This window comes from Girardinichthys multiradiatus, chromosome 2 (assembly GCF_021462225.1).
Source record: "Girardinichthys multiradiatus isolate DD_20200921_A chromosome 2, DD_fGirMul_XY1, whole genome shotgun sequence".
NCBI lineage: Eukaryota > Metazoa > Chordata > Actinopteri > Cyprinodontiformes > Goodeidae > Girardinichthys > Girardinichthys multiradiatus.
In genome coordinates, this window is record NC_061795.1 from 35,966,091 (window position 1) to 35,978,403 (window position 12,313).

Genomic DNA, 12,313 nt, shown 5'->3' on the forward strand with positions numbered 1-12,313 from the left:
TTAATGTCAGTGTCAGGACTTGTTAGGATTTACTTTCACTTAGTTTCCAGTCGAGTTGAACAGTGGTATGTAGAAAAAAATCCATATAAATCTATGACATAAAATTTCACCTAAATGTGTTAGTCCTGTTTCACATTAAACAATGAATCTGAATTTCATGGTAATATACACAATTAGCAAAAGCAATTTTGTTTTTAAAGCTTGTCTGGAAAAAGCCTGACCTCCACAGGGACCGACTTTTGTGTTTACACGTTAGAAAAACATTTTTAGCCCGAACATGCGTCTCATGGCTCCCTGCTCATGCACAATCCAGGGAATTGTCCATTCACAATGTGCTGCCGTTCTTGCCAATCAGAAATATGGAGAAAAAGCAGAACAAAACATTTTGCTGACAGTAAAACAGAAAACCACTAAAGTAGGTAAAGCCAAAGGAAAAATTATGCATTATGCAACTTTAGAATTAAAATTGAAACCAGAAGTTCTCATACACTGTACAGGTTTACCTAAAAAAAAATTTTATATACCGTGAAAATCTCAATATTTTTTGTCACTCATTTCAGAAAGCGTAACTCATATATTATGTAGATTCACATTGAGTAAATCTATATATTAGACTGAAATATTTCAAGCCTTTTTTCTTGTAATTTTGATGATAAGTGTTTCGAGATAATAAAAACCAAAAAGTCTGTCTCAGAAAATGTAAATATTATATAAAATCTATAAAAAAGATTGATTAAACAGAAATTTCAGGCCTTAGAAAGGTATGTTCATTTCTATGAACTCAATACTTGTTTGGTCCTCCTTTTACATGAATTACTGCATCAGTGCAGCATTGCAAGGAGGTGATCAGCCTGTGACACTGCTGAAATGTAATGGCAGCCCAGGTTGCTTTGATAGCGGCCATCGGGTCATCTGCATTGTTGTGTCTGGTGTCTCTCATCTTCCTCTTAACAACAGCCCACAGATTCTCTACAAAGTTCATGTCAGGTGAATCAAAAACAGTATCACCATGGTCATTTAACCAGCTTTTGGTACCTTTGGGAGTGTAGGCAGGTACTAAGTCTTCCTGGAAAATGAAATCAGCTTCTCCATAAAGCCTGTCAACAGAAGGAAGCATTAGGTGCTCTAAAATATCCAGATAGATGGCTGCGTTGACTGTGAACCGACAACAAATCATCACTGACCCTGGAAACTTCACATTGGACTTCAAGCAATGTGGATTCTATGCCCCTACGCTCTTCCTCCAGACTCTGAGAACTTGATTTTGAAATGAAATGCAAACTTTACCTTTACTGAGCAACAGTACAATCTCTGGTTCAGGAGTGGCTTGCCATGAGGAATGTGATATTTGTAGTCCATATATAGGATTTGTCTGTATGCTGCTGTGCTGGCTCCAGCCTCAGCCCACTCCTTGTAAAGCTCCCCCAAATTCTTGAATGGATTATACTTGAAAACTCCCTCAAGGCTGCGGTTACCCCTGTTGCTGATGCACCTACTCCTACCACACTTTTTTCCTTCCACTCAACTTTCTATGAATACACTTGGACAAAGCACTCTGTGGATAACCAGCTTCTTTAGCAATGACGTTTTGGGGCTTAACCTGCTTGTGGTGTGTCAGTGACTGACATCTTGACATATGTCAAGCCAGCAGTCTTCCCCTTGATTGTGTAGCCTATTGACCCAAACTGAGAGACCATTTAGAGGTTCAGGAAACTTTGCAGGTATTTTTAGTTATTTAGCTGATTATAGTTTGATACCACGAGTTTTCAATATTTAACTTTTCACAGTTTTTTAATTTTTGGAGACACAGAATTTGTTTTTTGTCTATAAGCCATAATCATAAACTAAAACTACAAGAAAAAAGCCTCGAAACCAAACCTGTTTCAGTTCAGTTAGGGTTACCAAGAAACAGGAAAAGTTTAGTCTGGTTTCATGTTAGTAGGCAGAAAAGGTCAGATGTGTTTCATGGAGTGTATGTAGTTTTAACTGTAAGAGAAATGTGAAATGTATTGACAGACATTCAATTCATACACTTTAAAGGCAAGTCGACTAAACAATAAGGAAATGTATGTCAGGCGGTAAGAAGAAATAAATGTCTGGTTTCAACTATATTTAACTTACATGTCTAAATGTTTTTAATTTCTTTAATTAACTTGCAGTTTAAAAAGTCTCTCTTCAAGGTATAAAATTTTATTAAAATCTGTATAGAGATAAGACAGTCCCAGCTCACTCTGCTTAAAGCATACATTAATAGATCTGTAGTTTATTGGCTCTAATCATGTATTCTGTCTGCTCCTGTCATTTTGACTCAGGTAATTTAGCATGCTGGCATGTTGCTTTAAAAATGACCCAATTAATTAATTTGATTAGGAAGCTAAGGTTTAAGATGTGGAGTGTGAATACATGAGTAGAATCATAAGGGTAAGGGGGGGTGTTAATGGGAAACAGTTCCGCAAGTGAAATGCAAAAGGAGTTTATGTGCATGCTACGTTTAGTTCAACAAGAGCTTTGAACAAGGCTGAAACAAGCAAAACCTGAGTCTACTGTGCTGCATATGTTCATAGCGCATTTCTCAAATACTCTGTAACACATGAGATGATGCTTATTAATACAAATGTATGGGGTTTACTATTAACTTTACTAAAATGGAGCATTTTATGTCAAGTGGGGTATTTGTTTGGGTTATATATCACTGCTGACGATGTTTTAATATGCCTGAGAGCTGGCTGACAGCCAGTAAGAGGACCTCATTTTCTGGGCGATTTAGAAGGAAATTGATCTAGAAATAGAGGAAAATGACTTTGCACATTAATGTACTTTAGAAAAAAAATAAATAGATGTGAGATATTATTCTGATTGCATAATTTAAAATAGAACTGAGGGTCATTTGGTGTTATCTGTTGCCATGATGAGGACTATTTCTACTGCCCTGTTCTAAGATCTCACAGAAACCTGCTCATTGTACAGTGCCATTATTTTGCTATGCAAGTATTCACTTGCATGGTCTGGATTAGAATCGTTTGTTTAGGTACATGAGGACACCTTAAAGCTGAAAGGCAGCTTGAATTCATTCATTTTCTTTAGCTGCTTATCCTTGCAACGTTATGGAGGTGCTGGTGTATACCTAAAATGTAGAAGGCTCATCTGACCTAAAAGACATGTTTTAGGACTGTGTGATGAAGCTGGAGAATACTTCATCACACAGTAATAAGAATACAGCAATAACACAAATGTGACCTCGACTATGTGTGTTTGAGTGCTGTTGACACTAAGCGCTGGGCTGATAAAGGAATTCCCTGAATATTGCACTTTAAAACATGGCATCCATTGCAATAACCAGATATTGGTAAACGAGCATGGTTTGGTAAACATCACATTTTTAGATTTTCTCAGGCCATCATTACGTAAATAGTTTTACCGCAGGTATTAAAAAGGAACATGAATAAACGAATGAATGTACAAACAAATGATTTGAACGCTAAATTAAAAAGAACATATGAAAATTTAAAAATCTCTCTTAACATCTACAAAAGCAGCTGGAGGGGGCTTAAGGTTTGAAAAGGACCATCTCAAAGTGCTGATATGTTCAATCAGTAAGAACTGCATATATTAAACTGAAGTTATAGACGGAATCTCAAAGTCATTTTCATAGGAATTGTGGACAAAATAATGTATTTTTCCGTGGAGGATGGCACATTCAGAACATTTTACTGTAAAAATTAGCATCGTTTTGTTTTTGTTGTTGCCCTGTTCAGAGTTCTCATTTCACTGGCTCTTCCAGCTGATTGATTCATTTTAACATATTTCGGCTGTGCTCAAAATGCAAAAGTAATTGTTCATTTTAATTTGCTTTTCCCATTGGGCAAAAAATTTAATAAAAAATCTGCTTAGAATATTAAGTATTGCAGCTTAAAAAGTCCCCACAGGAAATTTGGCTCAAGAACGATGCTATAGAAGCTATAGAAGAACATAAAAAAAGACACATTCCAACTGGTACAAACTAAACCTTAGTTATTTGTTTGACGTTGAGTTCTTAATAGCTATACCCAAAGATGAACTTAACTTGTGGTTTACTTCTACTTACCCAACAAATCACTGGCTTCCCTGCTACATTTTGGTTATTTTCTAGTAATTGTAGCTACATTCTTTTCATGACTGATTCAATGATACAAATATTCACAGAACGTGGTTTGGTCTTTGTCAACATCTCCAATTTTCTGGTTGACTGTGACTTATTTTTTTACTTAGTGCTTGTGGCGCCCCCTAGGCCACGACACCTCTAAGGGGGTCCATACCGCCCATGACATGCCTGTATTTAGAGAAAATTTGAAATAAAGAACACTGTGATTTCTTACTGTTTGGATGTATGTCAGTAAAAATAACGACATTTAGAATAAAATAACAGTTTAAAATGCTGCGAGTTTGCTCTGACTGTACCTCAAATCTAATGGCCTGTATAAGAAGCAACAAAAAAACAACAAAGGCATGCCATGAATTGTTTTTGTTATTCATAAGAAAGAAACAGTGGTAACCTTTTTGATCAGGTCAGGTTTATTTTAGACATGATCCCCTTCTACTTAATGGCTTCATTGAATGTTTGGGTTTTCAAGCACGGAATCTAATTTGTTTAAAAAAGGGGAGAGTAATTGCAAAGCAAAATGTCTCTGCTCCAAGTATTAATTATTATAATGGATGCATGTTTCTGTACCACACAATTCTCCTGCATCATACACACATTCTGTAAAACGCGATGCAGTGCACTTGCTTCGCTCCTCTATGAGCCCTCTTTCCCACGATCCGCCCACCACCTCGGGCTGAAGTCACGTGCCTCACCGCCTAGTGTCTCTCGGCGTTTTTACAACATCACAAATCAAACTCATTCAGCGCCCGGCAGAGAGGGAAGCAGAGATGAGCGGCGGAGCGTATGCTACACCGACAGACTCCCCCCATGACGCCAGCGGGCTTTAACTATGAACATCTAACAGATTACATCCGCTGTGCTCAGCTTTCATTTTTTATTTTTCTTTGACTGATTCTTGAAGTCATCTGAACAGGATGGGAGATGAGACTCGTGGTGAAACAGAGCTCTGCGCCTGATTCAAAGCAGTCCGCCAGCGTTCAGCGGTGCGTCGAGGTTGTCCGGAACACGGAGCGCACTGCTCAGAGCCGCACCAGCTCAACTGTGAACTGAAGACAATTGCTTCTCTCTTGCTAAAGCACATTCATTTCTGCTGGATTCTGGTCTAAAGGAAGACGCAATGAGGGCTCTCTCAGCAAACTTGTTCGCCCTGCTCTTAGTGTGCGCCCTTGCAAGTGTTTTTTATGTGTGGAGCGCGCTGGAGAACCACTTGGAGCGACACAAACGGGACTTCTCAGTCCCGGGCAGGGGGTCCTTTCATCAAGGTCCTTCAGAGGACCTTTCTGCCAAAACTTTTCGAGCGCTGCTTGCTGTTCCAGCTGCACAAAGGCATAACTCGGGGGCCAGATCGGAGGGTCAAAACCTCACCAATACTTCTGCCTTCATGGGAACTCGGGATTATCATGTGAATGGGGATGATGAGAGGTCGGCGCAACGGGAGGATCCGGTCAAGTTAGGCTCCCCAGTGGATGATAGAATATTCTGGAGCGACTGGCTGGAAGATCTCCTCCCTGTGAGATTCACGGAGGGATACGCTGAGGTTTGGAGGAACAAGGCAAGGGCATCACCGGTGGTGAAGCTGGAGCCTGGATGCGGCAGGATATCCAATCAGCTGGCCACGTTTTCCGACGGGACTAAAGCCTGTGTGCGCTACGGGATCAACGCGGACCAGGTGCAGGGCGAAACTCTGACATATTACCTGGCAAGTTTGCTGGGCATCACAAATCTGCCTCCGCTTGTACTGTCCCATATCAGCGACAGTGCGCAATGGGCAGCTGTGAGAACACGGATAAATGATTTACAGTGGAGTGATCGGGCTGTTGTGTCTCTCACAGAGTGGATCTCCAACCTGACCGGAGTGGTCACACCTGCGCCCCTCAGACAAGAGAGTAGTGGGCTGCATCCTGCGCTCAAGTGGCTCGAGAACAAAACTACGGCGGGGCTGTTGGAGCTGATGCAGTGGAGCGACCTGATTGTGTTCGACTACCTGACTGCGAACTTCGACAGACTCGTCAGCAATCTGTTTAGCCTGCAGTGGGACCCGCATGTGATGGAGAGAGACACGAACAACCTCCTGAAAACGCCCTACGGGGACCTGGTGTTCATAGACAATGAAGCTGGACTTGTGCACGGCTTTCGGGTGTTGAACATGTGGGAGAAATATCACCATTCAGTCTTGAGTTCTGTGTGCGTGTTTAGGAAAAGGACCACGCAGCGCGTGGCGGAGCTGCACAGGCACAGAGACTCCAGGCGAAGGCTGCTGGAGCTTTACAGAGACAGCGAACCTTTGTCTCAGGAACTAGGGTTTCTCTCAGACGAGCACGCTGCTGTTCTCCAGGACAGGATAGACCGATTGTACAAACACATCCTGCACTGCAAAGGAAAATACAGTCAGCTGTGAACAGTCAGACAGGTGATAGATAGGTATGGCAAGCCACTGATGCCAAAAATATCTGCATTTCTCATAAGTCAGGCCACAATAAAATCTGAAAACCCTTCCAAAAAAACATATTTGAGTGGCGTTTTGAATGCCTTCTTCTAAACCGTTTTTTTTTTTTTTCAGGTAACAGGATTTTATTTTATATCAGGGAGCTGATCTTAATGAAGTTGTCCCCCACAAACTTCAAATTTAACAAAAGCGGTGCTAAACTTATGTGTTCAACCCGATATAAATATTAAAAGTTTACAGAGATCAGCAGATGTCCCCCAAAACATTATCTAAATCAATGAACGTTGGTGTCAACAGTTGTGCTACGTTTGTGCTGCTTTTGTTATAAAGAAAATCATAACTTTCATTAATGTATTTATAACCGAAGCAACTGCTGTAATGAAGACATAAGTGGTGGGAAAAAGGTTGTTTAATGACCAGATAGATCACTGATAGATCAATGACTGGAAAAAAACATACAGAAAATATGGTGTTCTGGTGGCGGTTTTGCAAACTTTTATGATGTCCTGTTATTAAACATTGAGTTTTGCATAATTTCTTCACCTGAGAGGTGGGGAATGGCAAGCCATTGTTTGGCCCTAATGGAATGCCACAGCTTGTTTGCACGGTATGATGAGCTTTGCAAAATTAATGGTTGTTACGCTGATTTGAATATCCAACTGAACTACCTCTTGTAAATAAAATGTGTTGCCTACTTTAAATATAAGTCAAGTTTGAAAAAAATGTTCATAAGCTTCTCGCTGAGATTGCTATGCCTCTAAGAGAGGAGGTAATATGGCCAATTTAAGTTATTTATTTTTCTTAATTTGCCGAACATTTGCTCACCTGAATACGAACAAATGTAAAGATTATATGCTGTAGACCTGTTTGTGACTAGAGTACCATAATACAGTCCTTTAAAGAGATAGCTCATATGTTTTACATTGATGTTCTGTTTAAAGCTTATAAGCAGGTAATATCTTAGATGTAATAGATAACTTTTTACTGTCTTCAATTTGCAAAAATAACAATTTGTATTTTCTGGATGTTGAAGCTATAATGGATACTTAGAGAAGAGCCAAGATCAAAGTGGAATAGTACTGTTTTAAAAAACTCAACTCTCAAAAATGTCATTGTAGAATATGCAAACTCTCTTTTATGAACATTTTAATTGCATTAATGTCTGCATGGGGCAGTTATTAAGATGAAAGCTGATGATTCTTTACACTTGAAATGGAGCTTAGAGGACGTGCACTTCCCCATCAAATGCATGCTGAGAATAAAGCATGTTACAGTTTTTCTGTCAGAGTAACTATCTGATAGATAAGAATGTTGAATGTTTTTGATGACGAGGGAAAACGAGTTCATTTGATTTGTAGGTTTCATTCACATAAGTGAAAGTGCTTTACAGGAAAATAAAGGAACAAAGGTAAAGGTAAAATCTACATTAAAACCAGAAATTATATGAAATAACATAATAGTAATCTTATCCACTGATAACAAAAGGATGCTTACTCAGTGACTGTGGGCATCTGTGTAGTGAAACAGAAAACTAAACTTGTGTGTAATGAGCATACGTATGTTTGGATGGGTTGTACTGGAATTCTAATTTCCCCTCGGGGATCAATAAAGTAACTTTGAATTGAATTGAATTGAATTGAAAGAGAAATTGTTATACTCCATAATCTGAGCCTAGGAGAGCATATATAGCTGTTTAGTTAAAGTGGCATAAAATGGAGCCTTGAGGAACTCACATTATCTTTGTTCATTCAGAAATATAATTACCAAATAACGCAAAGTTGTCCCGCTCTGCCAAGTAAGATTGAACCAACATTAAGGCATTAGTTTCTTTTGGCTCCTCTCTGACTTGTTTCATAAAGAAAATTGAGACACTATAAAAGTTTCATACTGCACATAGGATATTACCTGCTTATGAACTTTTACCCAAACATCACTTAAAAAAATCTAAACTGTCCCTTTATTGCCTGTTTGAATTGTCGCCTTGTCTTCAAATATCCAAGTGACATATGCCTTAACCTATGTTGATTCTTCTACAGTATTGTACTTCTGTTGACATCTAGTTCTCATTTTATAGACCGTAATTTGCACACACTGTAATAAATAGCTGCACTCTTGTTAATGTGTTTTAAAATTCAGCCTTAAAACTTACAGGTGTGTCATATCTATTGTGCATTTGCTATGTATGTTGTAAATAATGTCTGGCAACAGGTTTTGATGCTAAACTGATTCAATGTGCAATGTAACATTCCAAAATTGTGTCCTTTTTTTGAGAAAAAAAAATACACGAAACTTATTTTACACAGTGTATTTTGTACACAAAATGTATCCAAAGGCATTAAAACCAGTGTTGTTCTAGGTTTTGTGGAGTATGGGAAGGAGTTGAGTTGAAACCTCTTTATTCTGCACATTTTCCCACTCACATCGCACTGTAGGAGTATCGTGCAGGCACAGTGTTTCTCACATGCTTCACTGCCAGCCACAGACGTGCAACAACTCGAATTTCTCTAATCATTCTTTTTAATCTCACACAGAGTGATGAACTGAAGAAGCCACCTGAGCTTTTGGGACATATTTGAAAATGGCTTTAGTGTTCCCCAACTATAACTCCCCATTTTTTTTTTTTTTTTGTAAAGTTTTTGTTTAGATTATAAATGTTTTTTGAACAAGATCAATAATAATTTGCTTTTTGGTTTCAATCTGTTGACCTAAAAAGTAAGAGTACTCAGAGTGTATCTGATAAGCAGGACACCTCACAATTAATGTGAACTTTGCTGTCAGAGCAGAGCCTTTATAGTTTTTCATTCCATGATTTAGGAAATCAAAATTTTCTGAGTTCATGACTTCACCACGTCACTTTTCATCCATTCAAGAGGCCCTGTTCTGTGTCTAATTACATCCAGATACTTTTGTTGGCTTAATTCTTTCCACTCTTTTGCTGCCATACATATATGGTTTCTGTTACATTTCTTATTAAATCAAAAGATACACCACTCTTTCTACAATGTCGTTAAATCAGTGCATTTCTTTCAAATAGTGGCTTGTTTGTACTTGCAGCACTTGTGTTAGTAATTTGTGCAAATTCCACAACAGAAGTGTAGGCAGGTGCAACTAGACAGTTTTTTTCCTGTTATTTTCCAGACTGTGCCTCAGCTGTAAAAGGGACTCGGGGATCAATATGTGCACTGACTGTAGTATGGGCAAAAGCGGGTCATGTTAATTAGCTGGGTGAGGGGTTATATGTGAATATTTGTGTCTCAGGGGGAGAATTTTGCAAAGGCTGCACTTGCAGCTGGGGTTGGTGCTGTAAGCATGTGTGTTTATGCTCTGCAGAGATTTTCCCGCAAGCTGCAAACACCACGGATTAAAAACAATGCCGAACAGAGGTCTGCATGTCTAAAGCACACTTCCTATCCTTTTTTTGTGGTGTTTTTTCCTTTTCTCCATATTTTATCTATATTACATCCTTCTCTTCAATGCATCTGTCTTCTTTATATACATAATTGTCAACTTAATTTGTGAATTGAAAAGAGAATGAAAGTTCCATTTTCCTAATTAGCTTTTTGTGGAGTCCTCTGCACATGAGGACCCTTTTACCCAGGAGGACCATGCCAGTGGTAATCACACTAATGGGGAGAAATCAAAGAGGTTTAGAAACCACTCTAACTGTTAACATATGTCCTTTTTTTACTCTTCCTGCCTGTTCTCTGTCAACCTCCCTTTTCCACCCAATGTGCACACAATTTTTTTCCTCCTAACTTATGGCACTCTTTTTAGGTTATTCTGCAGGATGCAGCCTTTCCCGTGCTTTTACTTTCTAAATGTAAGCTTTCTGCTCTTTTATCCTGTTGTGCTTGTTTTCAATGTAAACTTAATTGCAGGCTCAGTCAGTCTGTACTGCCAGGGGATCCAGGCATGCCCGTGCACAGACCCCAGGTAGTGGGGCAGATCTCCTGCTTCTTTGTGCACATTGCAAACATTCCAGAGAAGCAGAGGGAGGATCATCTCCATGGACACGCCAACACACACAGACACTGCTCAGGCAGACATGTAAAAAGAGTCCCAGCTGTGTACATAAATCACTGTAAAATGGCTTTATCACTTTTCCTCAAAAGTAAAATCTAGTAAAGCAAGGTGTTTAAAATTTGTTTCTCACACTAATGCAGCATTTCATTTGCAACAGTTAAAGAATGTTGGCAAATGTCTGAGAGGAACAATCCTCACACCAACCAAGAAAGCAGATGAGATTTGCTTATCTACATTACTGAAAACATCTATTATATGTGAGTTCCAGCACATTCAAAGCTCACTAAGTATACATTTTTTGCTTAAAAACTGAAGAGTCAAATCAGCACACTCTGCACTACAGGTTTTATGGCGATACTTTTTGATGAAACATCCATAACACCAGGATAACAGGTTGCCTTTTTATACATATTAATATTTCTATGCCATGAATTCAGGCCTTCAGAATCATGTTTTTTAGCCTCTGGACCTGGATTTATTTAAAGAAGGAATTTATTCTTTTTTACTGCATTGCAATGGGTTTTATATTACATTTTTAAGATGTTAGAAATACATTTGTTTTAGTTTACACAGCTAAAGCTGTTTCTCTTGTGTTTTATGTTAAGTGGCAAATCAAACTAATTTCAGTGAAGCCACTAAACATCTCAACTGTAAGGCTGGAAAAATAATGATTTTCTCTAAAAAAAACAAGCAAGCAAACAACGAAACATAAATTTACTGCAACCTTCCAAATGTTGTGCAAGCTTTTGCCAGACATCAGGTGACAAAATGTTTTCTCTGCCGTATGCACGTGTAGAGACATAGCTGGCAATCATTTCAGGGCTCCACAAAACGTGGAACCTCCTGCACATAATTACATTATGACACATAGACATGAGTTACTTAGTCACAGCTGAATGAATACGGGGCTGAGTCAAAGACTGGAGGGGATTTGACAGCATAAAGGCTGTGGTGTCCTGCAGAGGTTGGACAATGTGTAGCTTTGTCCAAACCACTGTTGTAGGACTAAGGTCAAAACCTTTGAACATTCTTTCTCAAGACAAGTAGAACTTAATGAATTTCAGATTCAGAGGGGGAAGGGGAACTGCTGCCTGCAAATACTTTGTCTTGTAAAAGGGGAATAATTCATATGTCCATAATGGTTTTAGTTGAGTGTAAATTAAAGTTAAGATTTAGTTAAGATTTTATTTAGTTTCCATTCATGGCTTATTGAAGCTGTTAACATCACTTCCGGACTTACAAAGTGTGTTTGTCTTCAACAGCTGTACATGAAACATTAAGAAAAATCCATTTTATATTCTTATTTTTTACATGTGGAGTTGTAATAAATTGAATAGGTTTTATATCACACTTTAAGCTAAGATGTTGGTTGATTCCTTCTGGTTTAAGTTACATCTCTAATCAATATTAAGAAGCCTAAATCAAGAAAATCCATGTTGGCATCTAGATCTAATGAAAAAACAATCAAACAGTACTGTGTAAATGTTCTAAACAACTCTTATTTTCTTTGGAGTTTCTTTTAAAAGTGAGGCATTCTTATAATCTGTTAAGATGGTCTTGATCAATAGTCTTCCATGTTTTCTGAAGACTTTTATACTTTTTATGGACTTTTACTGCTTGGTAATTCACATTGTTTGGATTCTGTGTGCATTTTTTAAAATTAAAAATGTGGAGGACCAAAAACATCTATAATCCCATCATTA

The 12,313-nt window shown here is 38.5% G+C and overlaps 1 protein-coding gene across 1 annotated transcript; it reads left to right on the forward strand.

The window, feature by feature from the left end:
• The first annotated feature begins 4,887 nt into the window (after positions 1 to 4,887).
• fjx1 (four-jointed box kinase 1) lies at positions 4,888 to 8,942 on the forward strand. Its single transcript, XM_047350876.1, has one exon. It carries the CDS (start codon positions 5,259 to 5,261, stop codon positions 6,537 to 6,539), a length of 1,281 nt encoding a protein of 426 aa, XP_047206832.1. The 5' UTR covers positions 4,888 to 5,258; the 3' UTR covers positions 6,540 to 8,942.
• Positions 8,943 to 12,313: the final 3,371 nt, after the last annotated feature.